Source organism: Argentina silus (genome assembly GCF_951799395.1).
Source record: "Argentina silus genome assembly, chromosome: 4".
NCBI classification, from domain to species: Eukaryota; Metazoa; Chordata; class Actinopteri; order Argentiniformes; family Argentinidae; genus Argentina; species Argentina silus.
This window is the reverse complement of record NC_139658.1, coordinates 13,016,858-13,041,821: the sequence shown is the minus strand read 5'-3', so window position 1 is coordinate 13,041,821 and position 24,964 is coordinate 13,016,858. Positions and strand designations below refer to the sequence as shown.

The 24,964-nt window shown below is 47.0% G+C and overlaps 3 protein-coding genes across 3 annotated transcripts; all 3 read right to left on the bottom strand.

Moving 5' to 3' along the window:
* Positions 1 to 2,183: 2,183 nt before the first annotated feature.
* LOC310803081 (odorant receptor 131-2-like) lies at positions 2,184 to 3,098 on the bottom strand (the record flags this gene model as incomplete). The annotated part of the gene is made up of 1 exon (XM_083667717.1): positions 2,184 to 3,098. The coding sequence occupies one exon, from the start codon at positions 3,096 to 3,098 to the stop codon at positions 2,184 to 2,186; it is 915 nt and encodes a 304-aa protein (XP_083523843.1).
* Positions 3,099 to 3,848: 750 nt separating this feature from the next.
* On the bottom strand, positions 3,849 to 12,429 carry LOC310803080 (odorant receptor 131-2-like; the record flags this gene model as incomplete). Its single annotated transcript, XM_083667716.1, has 3 exons — positions 3,849 to 3,938; positions 7,235 to 7,373; positions 11,492 to 12,429. The coding sequence occupies 3 exons, from the start codon at positions 12,427 to 12,429 to the stop codon at positions 3,849 to 3,851; spliced, it is 1,167 nt and encodes a 388-aa protein (XP_083523842.1).
* A 9,592-nt stretch (positions 12,430 to 22,021) lies between these two features.
* On the bottom strand, positions 22,022 to 24,454 carry LOC310803079 (odorant receptor 131-2-like; the record flags this gene model as incomplete). Its single annotated transcript, XM_083667715.1, has 2 exons — positions 22,022 to 22,173; positions 23,572 to 24,454. The coding sequence occupies 2 exons, from the start codon at positions 24,452 to 24,454 to the stop codon at positions 22,022 to 22,024; spliced, it is 1,035 nt and encodes a 344-aa protein (XP_083523841.1).
* Between the last annotated feature and the right edge of the window lie 510 nt (positions 24,455 to 24,964).

The window sequence follows — 24,964 nt, the reverse complement described above, 5'->3', positions numbered from 1 at the left end:
GGGCTACCATAGCTCAGGCTCGTGACAGCTTCCGGTGGTGTTTGTTGACAAGTTAGCCAACGCGAATTAGCAACGTTAGTCACTTGGTTGAAACGTGATTCCGGAGTGACACCAAGTGGAAGGAAAATATATCCTGTCACCCAGTGCAAGGTACAGAGGACTTAGGAAGTGGGCGGACTCAACAAGAGTAATCAGTGACCTAATAAAGACAGCAGAGTGTTGCAATAGGAAAGGGAAAAGAATTACATGGATAGCAAATAGCATGAGATGGGCGGCATGAACAAAAGCTAAATGGTGGTTAGAACCTGAATATTATAAAGAAGAAGTTATAGATTATTATTACAAGAGAAATAAAGAAAAGGAAAAAGGACAGATATGTGCGATCACAAAAGAAAACGAATTTACCAAGAACAATTTAATCAAAAAAAGCAAGAAATTAAAAGACATAAAACATGAGACAATGCACTTGATGTTAAGAATTAAGACAGGTGGAGTAACATGGACACCAGAGTTAGCTCAATGGTATCCAGAGAGATTTGGTAGAGCAGAAGGATGTGTAGGATGTAAACAAAAAGAAGAAAATCTAGATCACTTTATTTATGAATGTGAAAGGTATAAACACCTGAGAGAGAACACGATTGAGAAATTTAATAATGATAAGAAAAACGAAGTGCTCAAAAAAGCTATGAACAATGATAAAGTTTTCAAATCCCTCTCAGAATATATAGAAAGAGCATACTAAATAAGATCCCAAATACTCAGGTATTGGGATAAAAACATGTAATCACAATCATATCACAATGGAAAGCCCGCCTTAAGGGTGCCCAAAGCGCTGTAAAAGTGTATGGTAGGCAAAAGCCAAAGCATTGATAGTAGTTTTTTTTATTAACTTGATGCGGCCCAGCCTCACCCAGACTCTACCTCCAGCGGCACCCAGGTAAGTTGAGTTTGAGACCCCTGAGCTAGAGGGAACGTGCAGGGTGCAGGTCCCATATTGAGGGGTTGAATGGAGTCAACTGAAAGAGAACCAATAAATCAGTATCAGGAAATTGTAATTCTATAGACTGTAATTCTGGATAAACTTGGATGCGGCGCGCACACATTGGTTGGCACCCATCGTCAGACACATTATCGTACAGTAGACACGAGCTGGCATCTCACTTAAACAAAATAAAAATATCCTATTGTGCAGTTGGGTGACAAAACAGAAAAGGACCATCATTGTTGAAGGATAGCATCAATAAATACTCCTTTTAGCAATTTCATGTATGGCTAGGTAGCATTGCAAAACACTAGTAGGAATCATATGAAAAATATGGATTTAGCTGATGAGCTTGTTTTTACCTGCTCTCTTCCAACATAAATGTCCCTAGTTATCTAATAAATAGCCTATCAAAAAGCAATTGAATCTACCTTGCATTTTAACAGTGATGCTTTTAACTTTTGAAATGATAACGGTTCTCGTTGCTAAGTATAGATTGCTAGCAAAGTAGGTAGGTCTAACCATCGGAATTAATAGAATGTCATCATTATTATGAACATCACAAAGAAAGGACTTCTTATTTAACATAACCTTTAATCAACTTTTAATGCAATTTACACCCAGGTCTGATAGAAAAACAGTTTGCACATTATTTCTCGTACATAAATTACCACAAATGTATTTAGAACTTACAGTGTTGGTCATGTTGCACAACAAATAGCCTTGCATCTATATTTTATTAGATTGCATTTCAAAGCCAAATTATAGGATCAAAGTTGGCGAGGCCGACAAGGTGCCTCACAATTGTCTAAGAGCTCCTTGATATTTCCAATAACTATTATTTTGTTTACTGAAATATTACAGGATTCCAATACCACGACAACATTTTAGCATTATTGTGAAGGTGAGATTCACCTAATTTCATCGGTATGTGTCATTAGAAATATCAGAAAAAATCATGGAAGAATTTCAACTATCAAAATAATCACATCCTATGGCCCTCCTAAGGAGGTCTGTTCATGTTATGTCTACTTACCTTTGACTCCCATGACATCTCCAGTACATAGTTAGGGACGAAACCAGGACGTTATTGGAATGTTCTTACAACCATGTATCATTGTTGAACAAAAATCAATATGCTTTACCCACTTTAAGAGATACTTTCCCTACCCCTACCAACTGTTTGGAATTCATATGAGCCTCAGTTTACCTTATTTGGGCAGCACAGTTTGCACGAGAAATAAACTCTCAGGTATCTGGCAAACTTCTGATCTCTCACCCCATAGATCAGTGGGCTGAGGAGGCGTGGCAGAATGTTAGTGAACAGAAAGTTGGAGAACAGAATGGTGGTCCGGTTGTTTGGGAAGTACTGCAGGAGAATCATGCTGGTCAGAGGGTTGAAGTACGACAGCATAAATATCAAGAGCTGTATCCCGTGCAACAGTATGGTGTTACGAGCCTTCCTAGCCGACGCCTTGTCTGTCGTAGCCACTTTGGCCGCGTACACCACCTTAAAATACGTCACAATCAAAGTCAGAAATACAAATGATAGGTTAATAACCTGGACCGCTGTGGTTTTAGCCTTATGATACGGTGAGCTAAAAACACCAAGGGCATAACACATAGCAGCTGAGGAGAAGATGGTTAACGGTTGAGTTGCAAGCACTATGATGATGTCAGTGAGTCCAGGAATGACCGCCACGGCCCAGATGAGGCAGATGAGGATGTAGGTCCTGCGGACTGTACAGATCTGAGAGTGATGGAGAGGTTTACACACTGCAATGTACCTTTCTAAGGCCATGCCTGCCAGGTTCAGAGGACTGTTATAATTGGTCGTACTGCTAATGAGCAGTAGCATGCAGCACAAGGACATGTCCATGAACGGCACGGTATAGCTCAAGATCTGTAAAGCCACGGAGAAAGAGAGCATGATCATGTCATTGATCACCAGGTGAATGTAGAGGATATACCTGGGGTCCCGGTAGAATAACTCACTCTTGCAGAAAGTGTACACAAACATTCCGTTAATATAGTTGATGATCACACCCAGAGTGAACGTGATGAAGTTTTTGATGAAAGCCTCGCTGAACTGGTCCTGTCTTATTGTGAAGTTCATTACTCATCAACTGTTGAGAACTCTACCTGGCAAACACATAATAACATCATGTACAGAACAATTAAAAAGATTATGGTTGAATGTCAGAGTAGACTAGACAAGGCTGGCTATGACCACACTGAAACACACCTGATCAACATCAAAGCGTTGGATGAGCACAGAATACAGTAAACCGGCTGCAAATGTAGTTGATAGTTGATCAGAGTCTTTTCTCTGTTAGTGTTGCCACTCTATATCCCAATGACGAGACAGGCAGACGACGCAGACAGACGGTCCTCCTCGTGCCTATCTGGCTAGGCTGTGAGAAGGAGAGGCAAAGCTACTTGTTTATATAGATGCATTCTGTTATTTTGTGGTGAGACAAGCTCCTCTTGGGAAATGCTGAGATCAGTGAAAGAATAGAGCAGAGGATGGGGGGGAGGGCAGTGCATGATCATTAATGATGATATTTTAATAGATGGTACTATGTTACTATGACTGGGATGTTCATAGACAAATGTCGCAAAGTTCTTCAACAATACTAAACATTAGAAACAATAATACATTATAAACAATATGAACTAACCTTGAACCATAGACCCCCAAAAAGCAAGCCATGCAAAAAAAAAAAATAGCATTGGGCACAATGACAAGGAAAAACTCCCTGGGAGGAAAAAACCTTGAGAGGAACCAGACTCTAAGGGGGACCCATCCTCTGGCTGATCAGTGCTGAAAAGTAATGTGGAATGTGTTGTCGTGTGGTGCAAGAGTTCATGGGTCCATAGTGAAGGGCTGCCTCCTGGTGGGACCAGGGATGGTGGGACCCTGGATGGACCCACTCGGATGGTTCTCTAGTTTAGCCTGGAGACCAACAAGGATTGTTTAACATTGTTTAACAGACAATGCTGGGGCTGGCTGACCGAGAGAGGACGCTGGCCGGCCTAGAGAACGCTACAGGTCGAAGAACAGAGGTTGGAGGACATAGATGAGCACATGTCACTCTGGGGCTTAACAGACACACATGCTGACACTTACACGTTAATACTGCATTCACGCAGTCATGTTGCTAGCCTAGTTAGCCTATCTTTTCCCCTAGACAACGAAGCTGTGGTAGTTTTAGGGCAGACAGTGGGCTAGTTCATAATAGCAGTCCCACTCCTTCCGTAATTTCACATTCATTCAAACAGTTGGAATATTTGACAGGTTGACAGATGAGAGGGATTACAGGACAGAAGAGGCCCAGCAGGGCTTGAACCCACAACCTTCAGGAGTGGATATACTGTATGTGCACTATTGTCAGGAGTGTTACAATTAACTACGTGTTCAAATGAAAGGCGACTTATGTTTTGGTACCCCAATCACACTAGAATAATATTTTTCTGCGGTAAAGCATGTATTTTGACAATCTTCTAAGAACCCATGAAAGGAAATATGCCTCTGATGGCACAGTTATATCCACTCTGCAACAAATGTTTTGACAGCTTAAGATAATAACTTTTGAAGGCCACATGTGCCAAGTTTCACGGAAACAAAATTGATACTACGGTAACCCTTTATTTTACAGCCCTGTTTCAGCGGGTATTTACCTAGTATTTACTGAGAAACAACTTGGTACAGTAGGCAGGGGTTTAATACGTGCACACCAACATTTCAGAGAGGTACGCCGCTGTCCCGCCGCTGTGGCAAATTCACGATATGAAGTGCTGCTGAAAGCCACCACAAGGTGGTGATAAGAGCTGTGAAGGATGCCATATGCGTCTTGCACTTGCAAACACCCATGTTTGTTTATATTTGTCAGGGCGCATTTGACAGTGTGCACAAACAATAACCACCATTGGATTATTATTATTTAATCACTAATGAGCTCACATGTAAAGTGATACATTGTGAATTGCTACATTGCGAACGGAGGATGATCTCACATGAGAAGGTATACCATTGTCAGAGCCAAACGGGGCAGTTTTAATGTAGCCACTAAGTACACCATGTTTTGAAGCTAATATACAGTATCAAGGAAAGGAAAAGATGTGAGGGGGCTACAGTGAGGGGGGGTGTTGCCTGAAATGTTACGAGGGGGGTGTGTGTTGCATATCACATGTTAGCATGCAAGCAATTCTAGTGACTGTTGACGGGAGAATAGTATGAGTTAGTATGAGTGCAAAGCATGAAATGATCAGATCTCAGGTTTATGACACAAGGCCTATAAACAGCTCTGATAAGCGTTGCATATATTTGTCAGTATGTCAATCCCAACTCATCCAATCGTGCGCTACAATCTACAGTAGCAGGCGCCTACGTCACCGCACACTACCACACAAAGTGATGTGAGATGGGGATGGAGTAAGGTAGCATCCCCCTCACATACATTTGTTGGATATCCAATACAGGAAAAACTTAAAATAAAGTAAAACAATTACTATATACAAGCTAGACCAACCTTTTTAGCCTACTGAGGCTATGACAAAGAGAATGGTTTGGTATGGTATCAGATAGATTGGCAAAATCAAGTTTATTATACCAGCTCATGAATTGCAGAGATGATGAGTGGAAATGGTTTAAATATCAGGTTATTTTAAGGAGGACCAAGCAATGGGACCAACTCTTCTACTATCATACCATGTCATACTGGGGTTTCTCTGCGCTTTTTATTTTATCGCAGTCTGACATGAATAAGTGCGAGTCTGCTTTAATAATGTAACAGAAGCATTACAGAATGAAGTTTGAAATTTTCATGCGATACAGCAGTAAGGATGTTGGGTTTCAGTAGGATTGAGGCAGGATAGAAAAGTAGTCTACAGTTGTTATCATTAAAACTGTCATAATAGGGTGCGAGCATCCATTTTCAGCAAGGCCAGCCTTCTCTCGTTCACACAACGTAATAATCATAATAATGATGCATTTATTTTATATATTGCTTTTTGGGGGATCGTTTGAAGGGGGAGAGAGTGCTGGATAAATTGTCACGCTTTTGTTTGTTAATCAGAAACGATCAAGTAAAAGATTACCCTCCCCCCATCAACCATACAGTATACCCTAAGATTAAACGTTTAAAAGTCCTGGCTGGCTCAGGAATTTGTATTTGTACAATTACAAAAATGCATCTCATTCCAGTCAGACTGGATGTTTGATTTTTTACTGAGGTCTGTGAATAGAGATGCGCCAAAAGTGAGATTTATTGACACAGGTCTGTTTGCTTCAGTTGTCATAGAGAACAACTATCACCAGTAGGCTAAATGTAGATTTTTGTTAAAACACGGAAGAATGTAATCTTGTTCTGTGCACACAATAATGTAATCTTGTTCTGTGCACACATTATTTATCATAATGCCAAACAAAAAAATGCACCCCTGGTTTTGGACTCCTCCCGTTCTCTGGTCTTCGTCAGCTATCTTATTATGATGAGTACAACCTTCAAAAAAGTATTTAACACACATCACATGTGTATGCACAAATTGGAAAACATGATTTGTCAGCAGTATTTGAAAACATATAAACAAACATAGAATAAGACCATAAATAAAGAAATGATCACCACACAAACCTGTCACCACACAAACACAAACAATTGATACAAGGGGCGAGTGCCGGTTTCTTGGGCTGAATAAACTTGTTGGATATCCGCTACAGGCAAAATTGAAGATAAAGTTAAACTATACAAGCTAGACCAACCTTTTTTTATCCTACTGAGGCTATGGCCCAAAACACAGCGCACAGTGCAGACACATATGACACAACTATTATCTACAACATCCTTCACAGCTCTTATCACCACCTTAAAGTTAAGCTACTGTATACAAGCTTTACAAGCTATACAAGACCAACCTCTTTAGCCTACGGAGGCTATGACATACTATACAAAATGCAGCGTGTTTGAAACAATTAATACAGTAAGCTACAGCGCAGTACTCTTGCAATGCAAACATATCCATCATGGTCAACGATGCCTCCTAGCACAGGACAGAGGGTGTTCAGATGCCTTGTTCTTCGGTGAGGAAGGGAGGCAGTTGGAAGGGGAAGAGCTTTGTAGATCAACTGCGTTAAGTCATGGTAATGCCCTTGAGAACGAACGCAGCGCTAGGCCGGGACTTAACCCTAGCATCACCAGGGGCAAATAGAGTACATGAAGGATGGGCCGAGAACGCCTGCAAGTCACTCACATGCTTGGCCATGGCCAACACAAACAACAAAGCCGTCTTGTAGGATAGTATTCCAATGTCCGCTGTCTCTGAGGGTTGGAAACGGACGCCGGTGAGAGCCTCCAGAACCAAGGACAGGTTCCATGAAGGAACAGGCTGTCTGGAAACAGGGAGGAGATGGCACGCTCCCTTCACAAAGCGACAAATGAAAAGATGAGCTCCCATAGTCGTACCACCTAGACCTTCACGGCTGTCTGAAATAGCTGCCAAGTAGACTCTTAACGGTGAAGAAGGCTTTGCCCTTATCAAGCAGGTCTTGCAGGAATGAGAGGACTGCTGGAATGTGGCACTGATAAGGTACTAACCCGTTGCTCTGCTCTTGCACTACTCCTCAAACCATGTATGCCCCGAGTGGATTGTAGCAGTCACTCGAGGGGAGGCCCACTGAGCTTAGACTGGATCCTTCACGGACCAAACCCATAGTTCCATCAGCTCGGGGTGAGGGTGGAATAACTGGCCCTGTGCCTGGGACACTAAGTCCTGGTGCAGGGGGAAACTGATTTTTCAGCCTAATAAAGGCTTCCTTTCATTGACACCACTTTGGTCCTCATGTTGACAGACACCAAAGGCAAACGCAAAGCCTACAATCAATACTAGACATTGACAGCTCTCTTATGCCTGCACAAATGATGTGATAGAACACACCTTACTTGCCAGAAACACCTGTCAAGGCAATTGTCCCATTACTTTTGGGTACCCTGAAATAGGGGGACTATGCAAAAAAAGTCCTCCTGCTGGGGCTTATGAAGACCGGGCTGCTTTGTGGAGTCCCATCGTTGCTGCTGGGTGGAGCTTCCCCTGCTCCTGCAGGGACTGAGGGATCTCAAACTTTCTAAACCTGCTGTGCGTACATCTAAGAATTGGAGCAGCAGAGAAGCAGTGGAGGAGCTGCGTGACTGCATAGACACCACAGACTGGGACATTTTTAAGACTGCTTCCAACAGCCTGGACGAATACACAGAGTCTGTGACGTCATACATCAGCTTCTGTGAGGACAGATGTATTCCAACTCACACCAGGGTGAGTTACAACAATGACAAGCCCTGGTTCACAGCAAGACTAAAACAGCTTCGTTTGGAGAAGGAGAGGTTTAGACTGGCTAAGTACAAGTTTGGAAAGGAGATTAAGGAGGCCAGATGACAGTACTCAAAGAAGCTAGACAATGGAGCAGTCCTGACTCTGACCTACACAACCAACCGTCCCCCACAGCTATCACACCTCTTCTTCCCAGCCTGGACAGACACTACCCCCCCCCCCCCCCCCCCTACACAATGGGCCCAGACAGCCCCCACCCCCCCATCGCACCTCTCTCCATCCAGGAGAGAGATGTCAACAAACTGTTAAAGAAACAGAACCCCAAGGCAGCTGGACCAGACGCTGTCTCCCCCTCCACACTGAAGCACTGTGCAGACCAGCTGTCTCCAGTGTTTATGGACATCTTTAACACTTCACTAGTTGAATGCATGGTACCTGCCTGCTTCAAAACATCCACCATCATCCCAGTTCCCAAAAAGTAGAGGATCACAGGCCTTAATGACTACAGACCAGTCGCCCTGATCTCTGTGGTAATGAAGCTTTTGCCCTTTGAGCGCCTCATGCTCACCCACCTCAAGGCCATCACCAACCCCCTCCTTGACCTACTGCAGTTTGCCTATAGAGCCAACAGGTCTGTAGACGACGCAGTCAACATGGGACATCATTTCATCCTCAAGCACCTAGACTCTCCCGGCACCTATGCCAGGATCCTGTTTGTGGACTTCAACTCTTCATTTAACACTATCGCCTCATCTCTCCTCCAGCTATCCCAGCTGAGCCCACTTGTAGGTGGATCACTGAATTCCTGACAGACAGGAAGCAGCAGGTACGCCTGGGCAAGTTTGTCTCGGAGGCCCGGACCATCAGCACTGGAGCCCCACAAGGCTGTGTGTTCTCTCCTATGCTCTTCTCCCTCTACACCAACAGCTGCACCTCTAGCCACCCTTCTGTCAAACTCCTGAAGTTTGCGGATGACACAACCCTCATTGGATTAATCTCCAATGGTGATGAGGCCGCCTACAGAGAGGAAGTTGACAGCCTGGCTTCCTTGTGCACCCAGAACTACTTAGAGCTGAACGCCCTAAAAACTGTAGAGATGGTAGTAGACTTCAGGAGACTTCGAGTTCTACACGGCCATCATTGAGTCCATCCTCAGCTCATCAATCACCGTCTGGTTCGCTGCCTCCACTGCCAAGGACAAAGGCAGACTGCTGCGGATCATTCGGTCAGCCGAGAAGGTCATCGGCTGCAACCTGCCATCTCTCCTGGACCTGTTCCACTCCAGGACCAGTAAGAGAGCAGGAAAGATCATCGCTGATCCTTCCCATCTTGGTCACAACCTCTTCCAGAGACTTCCGTCCGGCAAAAGGTTCCGGTCAATCAAGACTAAAATCTCACGCCACCTGAACAGTTTCAAACAAGCCCCCTGCCTCTCACTGACTCTGGGACTTCCACCCCCCCCCCCCCACCCTGTCACACACACAATGCACTGACAGTGTAATTTATTATTATTTAAAATTATTCTAATTTATAGTGTACATGCCCCATAACCATTTCACAGCCTCTAGCCTCATTGCCAATGTAAATGTGAGAACGGTGTCAAGGAATAATGGGAGCAGACAGGTGGGGCTAGAATGAGGGACATTAAACTGTTATGTTGACATGCATTAATTCATATTATTCTGTAGGCTATAGCCTTATATATAAAACTCACAACTGTTAATCTGTAAACAAATTATATTTTCACCGTTTTACTGCTTGTATCAAATGAGTTATGTATAGTTGCCTACTGTGTGTATTTGACTGTTCTTTTTCGCCCCTGTCGGTAATATCATGTATCATAGTTGGCTACAAATCAATAGCTTTCATATAGGTGCACTGGTGAGAGGGGCTATCTAGGCTAGGCTGAGAACCTTGTGGGACTTGGTGAGGGGCGAGGCGAGCGAGCCAGGCTGATTTACACTGGTAATGTAAATAGGGTTGTAGCTGTAGTTGGCACTTTAGTGGTTGTAGCCAACTAGAGCTACAGACAGCAAATGAGAATACTTCGGTCAAATGCCTTTGCACCGAACTAACTAGAAACAGTAGGGGGCCTATTACATACCACACAAATCATTATCAGCTTTACAAAGTGAAGACAGTAAACAAGATTCCAGAATCATCAGCGTCCTGGAGTCAGTAAAGGGCTCTAAAACAAGCCTAAAGTAAAGGCAGTATGAATTCCAAGTTGTAGGCCCAATGGCCCATACACGTTGCTCAACCAAGTATAAACCCGAAGCACTTCATGTACAATAGTGCATTCTATACACTAATATGGATCTTCAGTGGCCCACTGTATTGAGTCTAATTTGATTTAACTCTTGCATGTTTCATTTGTTGCATGTTACTTTTATTAAATAATTTTTTGGGAGTTCCACCCCTCATACATTTCCTTGCTTTCATCTCTTGCATTCACTCTTCTTACTACTATACGAGGGCAATGTGAGTGGGAGACTGGAGATCTCGGCTATCCTAGATTTCTCTTTGGTTGCTTGATATAAATGCAATGTTCATTCCAGACTAGTCATCACTGTTATGAACACCTCAGAGAAAATACTTTTTATTGTACATATTCTTTAATAGGCTTTTAATCAGTTAATTTAGATGTACAGGAGGAGTTGGTATAGCAGACCGTGGTTGAAATTCTACTTGAATTATGAATACTGAGCGTTTGCTTGGGTCTGCCTGGAGTGCCAGATGGGCAGGGTTTGCAAATTTGGGACAATTCCACAATGAAACAACAAAAAGAACAACCATACAACAAATACACACACGATAAAAGCCAGAGGATATATTACATGATGTCACAGTCATCATGATAGGCCAGGAAATGCAGCATGTGCTAATGTGCAGTTGTCATGAGAATAATAAATAGCATTATATACTTATACATTTCTCAAAATTGGGGAGAGCATCACAACTGTTGACCATGTTGTTACACATTGATTCAGTAATTCATTTTTAATAACTTAGAACTGGAGATTTGTACATTGGTGGAATAGTTGTTTTAACAGGGACACACCACCCCACAATGCTATGTTGCCTTTGAACAGGTACTGTACATCGTTTATCATTCTTGTACATACTTTTTTAGCATTCAATAAGCTTTACCCACTTTGAGATGCTTTCCCTACTCCTACCAACCGTTTAGAATTCACATGAGCCTGAGTTGGCCTTATCTGGGCAGCAAATAGTTTACTTGAGAAATAAACTCTCAGGTATCTGGCAAAGTTCTGATCTCTCACCCCATAGATCAGTGGGCTGAGGAGGCGTGGCAGAATGTTAGTGAACAGAAAGTTGGAGAACAGAATGGTGTTCCGGTTGTTTGGGAAGTACTGCAGGAGAATCATGTTGGTCAGAGGGGTGAGGTACGACAGCATAAATATCAAGAGCTGTATCCCGTGCAACAGTATGGTGTTACGAGCCTTCCTAGCCGACGCCTGGTCTGTCGTGGCCGCTTTGGCCGCATACAACACCTTAAAATACGTCACAATCAAAGTCAGAAATACAAATGATAGGTTAATAACCTGGACCGCTGTGGTTTTAGCCTTATGATACGGTGAGCTAAAAACACCAAAGGCATAACACATAGCAGCTGAGGAGAAGATGGTTAACGGTTGTGTTGCAAGCAGTATGATGATGTCAGTGAGTCCAGGAATGACCGCCACGCCCCAGATGAGGCAGATGAGGATGTAGGTCCTGTGGACTGTACAGATCTGAGAGTGATGGAGAGGTTTACACACTGCAATGTACCTTTCTAAGGCCATGCCTGCCAGGTTCAGAGGACTGTTCCTATTGGTCGTTCCGATGATGAGCAGTAGCAAGCAACACAAGGACATGTCCATGAACGGCACGGTATAGCTCAAGATCTGTAAAGCCACGGAGACAGAGAGCATGATCATGTCGTTTATCACCAGGTGAATGTATAGGATATACCTGGGGTCCTGGTAGAATAACTCACTCTTGAAGAAAGTGTACACAAACGTTCCATTGATATAGTTGATGATCACACCCAGAGTGAACGTGATGAAGTTTTTGATGAAAGCCTCGCTGAACTGGTCCTGTCTTATTGTGAAGTTCATTACTCATCAACTGTTGAGAACTCTACCTGGCAAACACATAATAACATCACGTACAGAAATAAATTAACAATAAATAAATTAATACAATAAAAGATTATGTAATGACTGTAGACCAAGGCAGAGGACTCAATCGCACGACTCGGGACAAAAGCTTAATCCAAAAGAATAATCCTTTAATTCCAGAAAAAGGGTTCGGTACACTGGTAGACAATTCGTAGAGAGTCAGATATCCAAAAAGGGGTAGGCAAGGCAGGCTATGGTACACAGGTAGTCAGACAAACAGGAGGCGGATAATCCAACAGGGAAAAGGCAAAAGGCAAACTCGGAAAAACTAACAAAGATTAAAAACCAGGAAGACAAGAAATCACTATAAAAATTGCCGGGACGTTTTGCCACTAAGGCACAAAGACAAACTGGCAACGAGACAGGGGAACACACAGACTAAATACACTGGGAATGATGATGAGGAACAGGTGAATCCAGTCAGGGCGGGGTAGACAATCACACAGGCGGGAAACACACAAGGGCAGGTAGTGAAGTGTCTGGAACGAGAAATAAGGTGAGAGACACAAAAATAACCAGGGAACAATAAATGAATAACATGAAACACAGACAAACAAACTAATGAACAAGACAAGATGTAACAGATTATGGTTGAATGTCAGAGTGGACTAGACTAGACTAGACTGGCTATGACCACACTGAAACACACCTAATCAACATCAAAGAGTTGTATGAGCACAGAATATAGTATACCGGCTGCAGCTGTAGTTGTTAGTTGATCAGAGTCTTTTCTCTGTTAGTGTTGACACTCCATATCCCAATGACGAGACAGGCAGACGGCGCAGACAGACAGACAGTCCTCCTTGTGCCTATCTGGCAAGGCTGTGAGAAGAAGAGGCAAAGCTACTGGTTTATATAGATGCATTCTGTTATTTTGTGGTGAGACAAGCTCCTCTTGGGAAATGCTGAGATCAACAAAGAGAGAAGGGGAGTGGGGCAGAGCATGATCATTAATGATGATCTCTTAATAGATGCTGTGGATACCTGTTACGATGCAAGGAATGTTCTAATCATGCTGTTGAAGCACACCTCTCTCGTCAGGGCTGGAAGGGGTTTTGCATTGTTCAATATGTAATGAACACAGAGTGAATGTGAGTGTTTTCTGGAGTGGAGCGTTACGACCCTAGGCCTATGTAGATTAGATTACATTTACTAGAGACTACATAACTGACTCCCCACCCCGTAACCCCAAGCAGTGTCCTTACTGTCAGGTATACTTCCTGCCTGAAGGATATATAAGATGCCTGTGCTCACTCTCTTCCACTTCTCGACCAAGTCACTTCAGTCAATGTAACAATGTCCGTGTACACAGAGAGGCAGACGCAGCGTGTCGGTGAGGGAAAGGTCCCGTTTATTCATAAAGTCAGTAATACTTTCGTATTTCCCAACTTTCCAGTCGCCCTCCTTCCTTCTCGAACGCAGAGGCACACACATCTTAAACCATCTAGTCAACGAGGCTTCATTTGCAACAGGTGTGCAACGGAGCCTCGCCGACGTCACCCTGTCCTGTAGCTCCCTCTACAGGCCGAACGCTGCATGTCCCCCCACAGTCAACCAACCCTATGTATTTGTATAGCACTTTTTACATAGACAAATGTCCCAAAGTGCTTCACAACGAGAACAATACTAAACATTATAAACAACAATACAATATAAACAATATGAACTAACACTTGTGGCGCCCGCCCCGTGCCTAAGCCCATGCGCGAGTGTGGGACGGTGATAAATGGAGTGTATATCTCGCCTCGCTTTGTCTCTGCTGTTTCTGCTGTCCCTCTCTTGCCCCGTGTTGTCTTTGGCAGGACCATGTATGGAGTTCCTGCGCCCCAAGGGGCCACAGCTGCAACCCGTGGAGATAATCACCGTATGCCCATACATGGAGTTCCTGCTCATCAAGGCACAGCTGAAGGGCATCAGCAGGAGCAGCAGAGACCGTACAAAAGGAGCCAACGGAGCACCCAATGGAGAGGAGTTGCTACGGCGAACCACGGAGCAGTTGATGAGAGAGAGAGAGAGTAAGCCAAGTCACCGTTGTCCTGTGTTTGATCCCTGACCATAGGAGAGCCCCCTTTGAAGCCCGACCCCGAGAACGTCCGAGAGCCCGCTACGTTGCCAACCTTCGCCTGTCTGACTACCCCGCTGCCGCCCCGACCTGGAACGTAAGAGGACCACCCACCGTGTACCGAACCCCCTGCTATCTTCCCGACGACGGATCTCCTGCGAGGCCCTTGAACGACACGACGCCTTCTCACCCCCACCCTCTCTCTATCATTTCCCTCTCCCCGCTACTCGAATAAATATTTTTGACTGTAATTCTGGTGTGGACCTCTCTGTTTACACTGTGTTTGGGTCCGTGACACGCACGCACACCCCGGCGGCCGTCACAGGTGGTGGAGAATGCGGGCATAGCGACCCGGGACCCAAACGTAGTGAACCGCAGAGACACCAGGTGGCCAAGCACTGGGAAACCAGTCCAGACCCCGCCATGGCCACTGGTACGGATTTCCAGGCGCTGATAGCGCAGCTCGTGGACCTCAATGTCAAGCAGCAAGCCCGCCATGAGGAGCTCGTCGCCGGCCTACTGGCCAAGGGCCAGCACAAGTCCGCCACTCCGGCCCAATTCCTGGTCAAACAAACGGGGGACGACGACGTGGAGGCGTACCTCCAGATGTTCGAGAGGACAGCACAGAGGGAAGGCTGGGCCCCCGATCAATGGACAGGCCTGGTGGCGCCATTTCTGTCGGGCATGGCCCAAAGTTGCTATCAGGACCTCTTGTGCCATACCCAACCTTGAAGACGGAGATCGTCAAGCGGCTCGGCCACACCCTTTTGAACCGGGCCCAACAGCTCCACGAGTGGACCTTCGACCCGGGCCCAGATGCACGAACTGACTCGGGTGGCCAACAAGTGGTTGGTATCTGACCCCCCTTCCCTGGGGCCGGTGGAGAGGGTGGTCATGGACCGATATATGAGGGTGCTGCCCCACGAGGCCCGGAGGTATGCGTGCCAGAACAACCCCCAGAGCGCCGAGCAGCTGGTATCCCTGGTGGAAGGCTACCAGGCCGCCCCGGGCGTGATGAGGGTGGCCCGGACACCGAAAAGAATCCCGCCCCTGTTACCGACGAGTCGCCCGGAGGCGACGGCCGACCGGAGACGCTGTTTCTCCTGTGGTGAGGTGGGTCATCTGTCCTGGGCCTGCCCCCACGCCCAGGAGGCCTCCATGCCCTCGGCGAGCGACCCCGGACGTCCCTGTGGGCTCCTGACGGCCTGTTGGGCTCAGCCGACGGGAACACCCCCGATCACCCCGGTGCGCATCAATGGGCAGGACGCCACGGCGCTCCTGGACTCGGGTAGCGCGGTGACGCTCGCCCGGCCCCAGTACACCCAACGGCCCTACCTACCCGAAACCCTCGCCGTAACCTGCATCCATGGGGAGACCAGGCATTACCCCACTGCCCACGTCCGGCTCCAAACCACCCGGGGCGTCTTCCAGGGGACGGTCGGAGTCGTCCCGGAGCTGCCCGTGGAGGTGCTGATCGGGAGGGACACTCCCCTATTCCAGGAACTGTGGAGCCACATGACCCAAGAAGACCCGGCCCGGGGGGCCCACCGAGGGAAGAGAACCCCACGACCGCCCAAACTGTGCGCCGTGAACGAGTAGGGAGCGGGAGACTCCACGGACCCCATCTCCGAGGGCGCCGGCAGCGCCCGCCGCAGAACGGGCCTTCGCTGAGACCCAAGCCGTCGTCACGGACAGCGACTCACCCTCCCCTGACGATGGCGCCGACTTAATGGGGATGTTCCTGGAGGATTCCGACGCCGCCCCACTGCCCGCCCGCCTGAAGGGGAGGTTCGGGACAGTTCAGATGGAGGACCGCAACCTAGCCAGCGTGCTGCAGCAGGTGAGCGTGGTTGATGGGCAGCGGATGGACGGGGTAAGGGACTTGCCAAACTCACATTTTGCCATTAAGAACAGTCTAATGTATCGTATGAACATGACTAACGGGGCCAGACAGGAACAACTAGTGGTGCCCAAAGCCTATATTCCCTCAGTTCTCCAGATGGCCCACACCCACCTCCTGGGAGCGCACCTGGGGGTAGCAAAAACCCTGGATCGGATTCAGGCACGGTTCTACTGGCCCGGAGTGAAGAAAGCGGTGGAGACTCACTGTCGGCAGTGCCCCGAGTGCCAAATGGTGGCGCCCCGTCCCCATGTACGAAGCCCCTTAATCCCCCTCCCTATTATCTCTGTTCCTTTCAGCCGCATTGCGATGGACCTGGTCGGGCCCCTCCCCAAGAGCAGCAGTGGGTACCAGTACATCTTGGTGATAGTGGACTACGCAACCCGGTACCCCGAGGCCATTCCCCTCCGCACCATGGCCACCAAGGGTATCGCCAAGGAGCTGGTGGTAATGTTCACGCGGGTCGGCATCCCCGACGAGATCTTAACTGACCAGGGCACCCCATTTATGTCGAAGATTATGAAGGATGTGTGTCGACTCCTGCGCATAAAGCAAATTCGCACTTCAGTATACCACCCCCAAACAGACGGCTTAGTGGAAAGGTTCAATCAGAAACTAAAACAGATGTTAAAAAAGGTGATTGAGTTGGATGGGAGGAATTGGGACCAGCTCCTCCCATTCCTGATGTTTTCCATACGGGAGGTGCCCCAGGCTTCCACGGGGTTTTCACCCTTCGAGCTGCTGTACGGGAGACGGCCCCGAGGACTGCTAGACCTGGCTAAGGAGGCCTGGGAGCCTCCTTAGCCAGGCCATCCCCCAGCCATCCCCCCACCGCACGATGGTCGAGCACGTGGAGGAGCTCCGGGAACGGATGGCCACCCTGTGGCCCCTGGTAAGGGAACACATGGAGGCGGCCAAGACCGCACAGGCCCGAACCTACAACAGGGGGACGCAGCCGAGGGAGTTTGTGACGGGAGACAAGGTCCTTGTCCTGGTACCTACCTCCGAGTGCAAGTTCCTGGCAAAGTGGAACGGGCCGTACGAGGTGATGGAGAAGGTAGGACCAGTCAACTACCGGGTAAGACAGCCGGGAAGGCGGCAGCCCACCAAGATTTATCATGTGAATTTATTAAAGAAATGGGTGGCCCCCGCCGCCATGCTGTCTGTGTCAAACCCCCTCTCCACACAGAAACCCCAGTCGGAGGACGTGCCATTCGGGGAGCAGCTGACCGAACGACAACGACACGACCTGACCGAGGTGGTCGCCAGGCACCGCGACGTCTTCTCCTCCACCGCCGGGCGCACCACCCTGATCACCCACCCCATCATAACAACCCCAGGGAAAACGGTAAAACTCAGGCCCTACCGTATCCCCGAGGCCCGAAGGACGGCCATAAACCAGGAGGTGCAGGCGATGCTGGAGGCTGGCATCATAGAGCGGTCGCGGAGCGCCTGGAGCAGCCCCATTGTGCTGGTGCCCAAGCCCGACGGGAGCATTCGCTTCTGTAATGACTTTCGCCAGCTCAACGCGATCTCGCAGTTTGATGCCTACCCAATGCCACGGGTCGACGAGCTGATCGAGAGGCTGGGCAGGGCCCGGTACATCACCACCCTGGACCTCACTAAAGGGTATTGGCAGGTGCCCCTCGCACCTGAGGCAAGAGAGAAAACGGCGTTCTCCACCCCGGATGGACTATTTCAGTTCGTACAGCTACCGTTCGGGCTTCACGGGGCGCCGGCCACGTTCCAGAGGCTCATGGATCACGTGCTCCGTCCCCACCGCGAATATGCGGCCGCCTACATCGACGACATCATCATCCACGGAGAGGAGTCGGGGGCCCACCTGAAACAGATGGAGGCTGTGCTGCAAGCCCTAAGAGAGGCGGGGCTCACCGCAAACCCAGCCAAGTGTCGGCTCGGCCTCCAAGAAGCAAACTACCTGGGGTTCACGATCGGGAGAGGGTGTGTCAAGCCCCAGGTAGGGAAAGTCGAGGCGATCCGCGGGTGGCCCCGCCCCCAGACAAAGAAACAGGTACGGGTTTTCGTAGGGCTTGCCAGCTATTATCGGCGCTTTGTTCCCCACTTCTCTTCCCTGGCAGGACCCCTCACCGACCTCACCCGCGCGCGCATGCCGGATCGGGTCGAATGGACGCCGGAGGCGGAACAGGCGTTCGCAGGGCTGAAGGAGGCACTCTGCACGGACCCAGTGTTGGTGACCCCGGACTTCCAACAACCGCTAGTGGTACAGACGGACGCATCGGAGACCGGGGTGGGTGCCGTCCTTTCCCAGCTAAGAGAAGGCGAGGAACATCCCATCATGTATATCAGCCGTAAATTGTTCCCAAGAGAGAAAAATTACTCAACTATAGAGAAAGAATGCCTGGCCATTAAATGGGCACTGGAGTCCCTCCGGTATTACCTACTGGGGCGGCAGTTCACCCTGGTCACCGACCCGCTGGTTCCTCTCCCTTCAGCCCTACTCCTTCGACGTGGTCCACCGAGCCGGGGCCGCGCATGGGAACGCCGACGCTCTCTCACGGCGGGACGCACTAGGAGGCTGGGCCGCCCCTCCCGCGAGGTCGGAGCTCAGGAGGGGGATATGTGGCGCCCGCCCCGTGCCTAAGCCCATGCGCGAGTGTGGGACGGTGATAAATGGAGTGTATATCTCGCCTCGCTTTGTCTCTGCTGTTTCTGCTGTCCCTCTCTTGCCCCGTGTTGTCTTTGGCAGGACCATGTATGGAGTTCCTGCGCCCCAAGGGGCCACAGCTGTAACCCGTGGAGATAATCACCGTATGCCCATACATGGAGTTCCTGCTCATCAAGGCACAGCTGAAGGGCATCAGCGACCGTACAAAAGGAGCCAACGGAGCACCCAATGGAGAGGAGTTGCTACGGCGAACCACGGAGCAGTTGATGAGAGAGAGAGAGTAAGCCAAGTCACCGTTGTCCTGTGTTTGATCCCTGACCATAGGAGAGCCCCCTTTGAAGCCCGACCCCGAGAACGTCCGAGAGCCCGCTACGTTGCCAACCTTCGCCTGTCTGACTACCCCGCTGCCGCCCCGACCTGGAACGTAAGAGGACCACCCACCGTGTACCAAACCCCCTGCTATCTTCCCGACGACGGATCTCCTGCGAGGCCCTTGAACGACACGACGCCTTCTCACCCCCACCCTCTCTATCATTTCCCTCTCCCCGCTACTCGAATAAATATTTTTGACTGTAATTCTGGTGTGGACCTCTCTGCTTACACTGTGTTTGGGTCCGTGACGCGCACGCACACCCCGGCGGCCGTCACACACTGAAACATAGACCCCCAAAAAGCAAGCCAAGCAAAAACCTCCCCAGAGGGGAGAAAAACACAGGGCATAGTGGCAAGGAAAAACTCCCTGGGAGGAAGAAACCTTGAGAGGAACCAGACTCCAAGGTATGCCTCTGGTGGCACAGTTATATCCGCTCTGCAGCAAATGTTTTGACAGCATTAGATCATAACCTTTGTAGGCTACATATGAAAAAAGTGGAAAGTTGTTGACTGGCCAAGTCAGTCTCCAGATTTAAATCCTATTGAACATGCATTTAATTTGCTGAAAAGGAGACTTAAGGCAAAATGTCCCAAAACAAACAACAACTGAAGATGGCTGCAGTACAGGTCTGGCACCAGAGTATCACCAGAGAAGATACCCAGTGTCTGGTGGGGTCAATGGATCTCAGACTTCAGGCAGTTATTGCATGCAAAGGATTGTCTATCAAATAGAGGAATTTTAGATAGAGAGCTGTCACAGAGAATGCAGCTAATGTCAGATCTAACGCTGGAGAAAGGTATCAGGATAGCGCGGCAACAGGAAACGATCAAAGGGCAGATCACTGAGCAGGGCACTTGCGGAGCTGTCACGACTCCGCCTCCATGATCTCTGCCCGCCGTGACTAGCACACTTGTCGGCAATCTAGTAATCGACTCTCCACTACTTATACCCTGCACCTGCTGCTAGTCATTGCCGGATCGTTTGCCTTTCATGGTTTTGTCTTTGTGCCACGCTTCCAGCTCCAGTACCCTGTCTGTCTGATTACCTGCCTGCCTGCTTGACCTCTGCCTGTCTGACCCCTGCCTGTCTGACTACCTGCCTGCCCCGCCTGTTCCTTTCTACTATACCTGTCTTATCAAATCAAAGCTTGCTTTACACTTACCTGCTTGTCCCTAGTCTGCATTTGGGTTCGGCCTCTGATTCGTGACAGGAGCGTTGTAGCCAGGAATGCAGAATGTCGTAAATGTGGCGAGAGAGGCTATTATGCAGTTGTGTATTGCACCCTAGAGGTCAATGATGTCTATGCAGATGAGAATGGAGAAAATGAAATGGGAGATTGTTTCTAGGAGCCATTACTCATGTTCAGGATTTTACAAAGCCATGGAAAGTGAAACTGCAGATTCATGATACTGAAATAGACTTTAAAACAGACACAGGTGCAAATGCAACTGATAACCGAGAACACATGCAAACATGAAAAACAAGCCACAACTCCAAAACGCAGATACAATTCCAGAGAGTCCAGGAGGAAAGCTCACATTTGGGACAGTTCCTAGCTAAAACGACACACAAAGGAAACATATTACATAACAAACAATAGCAAGCTTTTCTATACTGTCAGTTACAGAATGCTATGCCCCGTTTAATTTACAATCTTTCTTTACTTTTCAAAAGAGTCAGTCTTTTCTTTTCCAACAGGTAAGTGACTTTTGAACAGGTAAGTCCTGAAGTCAGTAAAGGGCTCTAAAACAAGCCTAAAGTAAAGGCAGTATGAATTCCAAGTTGTAGGCCCAATGGCCCATACACATTGCTCAACCAAGTATAAACCCTGCGCACAATAGTGCGCTCTATATACTAATATGGATCTTCAGTGGCCCACTGCATGTTTCATTTGTTGCATGTTTCTTTGATTAAATCATTTTTGGTGAGTTCCACCCCTCATACATTTCCTTTCTTCAGCATCAAATGGAGTGAATGATGATGTAGCCAAGATGTAGTCTCACATTGTCCAACAGCATAATCTCTTTCATTCACTCTGCCTACTACGAAATGAGAGCAATGTGAGTGGGAGACTGGAGCTCTAATGATAATAATAATGGATTGGATTTAGGGAGCACATTTATTGAACCCAATGCGTTGTACAACAACAAGAAAAAAAAAGAGAGCAATTTTATTAATAAGAATAATAACAATACAAATAAAAATCAACAAAAGTCCTTAAATGCCAGTTTGAAATGGTGTGTTTTTAGAAGTGCTTTGAATGCTGTTACAGCCTCAGCTTCCCTAACAGGGTCAGGGAGTGTGTTCCATAGCTGTGGAGCAGCACAACTGAAGGCCCTGCCTCCCATGGTCTTTAGTCTGCAGCGGGGCTGCTGTAGGGAGATGGAGCTGGAGGAGCGGAGGGTGGGTCAGGACAGTTTGTTGAGCTCAGACAGGTACGATGGCCCAGTGGCATGGATGGCTTGGTTGGTGAGGGCCAGGACCTTGAAGTCAATGCGTGAGCTGATGGGGAGCTAGTGTAGGTTGAATAGGACAGGGGTGATGTGCTCACGTGGGGAGAGGAGCACAGGTGTGGGTCAGGATCCGTGCAGCACAGTTTTTGACATACTGCAGCCGGTTGATGCATTTGGCAGATGCCCCCACAAAGAGGGCATTGCAGTAGTCCAGACGGGATGAAATGAAGGCGTGGATGAGACGTTCTGCAGCATTTTGGGTGAGCAGAGGACAGATTTTTGACAACATTTCTGAGGCTCTAGGCTATCCTAGATTTCTCTTTGGTTGCTTGATATAAATGCAATGTTCATTCCAGACTAGATGTCATCACTGTAAAGAACAACGCAGAGAAAGGACTTCTTATTGAACATATTCTTTAATAGGCTTTTAATAAATTAATGTAAATGTACAGTAGTAGTTTAATTGGTTAAAGTAAAATGCTCAGAAATGGCTGTACAGTAAGTGATAGAGAGGGTTGTACAAAGGTTAATAGAGGGATGAGTTGGTATAGCAATCTGACCGTGGTCAAAATACTACATGAATTATTTCAAATACTGAGTCTTTTCTTGGTTCTGCCTGGAGTGCCATATGGGCACGGTTTGCAAATTTGGGATAATTCCACAATGAAACAACAAAAAAACAACCATACAACAAATACACACACAATAAAAGCCAGGCGATATACAGTGCCTTCGGAAAGTTATTCAGACCCCTTCAGTTTTTCCACATTTTGTTGTGTTATAGACTCAATTTAAAATGGATTAAATTAAAAGAATTTGCCATCAATCCACACACAATACCCCTGAACGACAAAGTGAAAACACATTTTTTTTTTATCATGTACTTAAGTATTCAGACCCTTTGCTATTACGTTTGCTATGGCTTTGACTCTTAAAATGACCTAAAATGCAAAAATGTCATCAACAAATCACTCAATAAGTTGGAGTGAGTCCATCTTAAATTTCAAAAACATGTTTTCGCTTTGTCATTCTGGGGTATTGTGTGTGGATTGATGGCAAATTCTTTAAATTCAATCTGTTTTAAATTGAGTCTATAACACAACAACATGTGGAAAAAGTGAAGGGGTCTGAATACTTTCCCAAGGCACTGTATAACATAATGTCATAGTAATCATGATAGGGCAGGAAATGCACCATGTGCTAAAGTGCAGTTGTCATGAGAATAATAAATAACAATACATAGTTGTAAACTTCAGTTGACAGAGATGATGATCATAATAATGTTTGCCCCTCGACATGTGTATTAATGTTATAATTACCCTGTCATAACATCATGTTAAAGGGGAACGCAATTTCCAGAAATGCAATCGTTGTTGACCATGTTGTCACACATTGATTCAGTAATAAGTTTGTAATAACTTAGAACTGGAAATGTTTACATTGGTGGAATTGTTTTTATAACATGGACACACCACCCCACTATGCTACATTGCCTTTGAACAGGTACTGTACATCGTTTATCATTCTTGTACATAGTTTTTTTATCATTCAATAAGCTTTACCCACTTTGAGATGCTTTCCCTACTCCTACCAACCGTTTAGAATTCACCTGAGTTGGCCTTATCTGGGCAGCACATAGTTTACTTGAGAAATAAACTCTCAGGTATCTGGCAAACTTCTGATCTCTCACCCCATAGATCAGTGGGCTGAAGAGGCGTGGCAGCACATTAGTGAACAGGAAGGTGGAGAACAGAATGATGTTCCGGTTGTTTGGGAAGTACTGCACGAGAACCATGTTGATCAGAGGGTTGAGGTACGACAGCATAAATATCAAGAGCTGTATCCCGTGCAACAGTATGGTGTTACGAGCCTTCCTTGCCGAGGCCTGGTCTGTCGAGGCCGCTTTGGCCGCAGACACCACCTTAAAATACGTCACAATCAAAGTCAGAAATACAAATGATAGGTTAATAACCTGGACCGCTGTGGTTTTAGCCTTATGATACGGTGAGCTAAAAACACCAAAGGCATAACACATAGCAGCTGAGGAGAAGATGGTTAACGGTTGTGTTGCAAGCAGTATGATGATGTCAGTGAGTCCAGGAATGACCGCCACGCCCCAGATGAGGCAGATGAGGATGTAGGTCCTGTGGACTGTACAGATCTGAGAGTGATGGAGAGGTTTACACACTGCAATGTACCTTTCTAAGGCCATGCCTGCCAGGTTCAGAGGACTGTTATAATTGGTCGTACTGCTAATGAGCAGTAGTAAGCAGCACAAGGACATGTCCATGAACGGCACGGTATAGCTCAAGATCTGTAAAGCCACGGAGAAAGAGAGCATGATCATGTCATTGATCACCAGGTGAATGTAGAGGATATACCTGGGGTCCCGGTAGAATAACTCACTCTTGCAGAAAGTGTACACAAACATTCCATTGATATAGTTGATGATAACACCCAGAGTGAACGTGATGAAGTTTTTGATGAAAGCCTCCCTGAACAGGTCCTGTCTTATTGTGAAGTTCATTACTCATCAACTGTTGAGAACTCTACCTGGCAAACAAATAATAACATCACAGTACAGAACAATTAAAAAGATTATGGTTGAATGTCAGAGTAGACTTGACAAAGCTGGCTATGACCACACTGAAACACACCTGATCAACATCAAAGCATTGGATGAGCACAGAATACAATAAACCGGCTGCAGCTGTAGTTGATCAGTCTTTTCTTTGTTAGTGCTGCCACTCCATATTTCAATGACGAGACGGTCAGTCAGGCAGACGGTCCTCCTCGTGCCTATCTGGCTAGACTGTGAGATGGAGAGGCAAAGCTACTGGTTTATATAGATGCATTCTCTTGTTTTAGCATGTGACAATATCCTCTTTTGGGAAATGCTGAGATCAGCAGAGAGAGAGAGGAGAGGAAGAGGGGGGTGAGGGCAGTAATGATGATCTTTTAATGGATGGTATAGATACTTGTTACTATTCAAGGACTGTTCTAATCATGCTGTTGAAGCATACCTCTCTCACCAGGG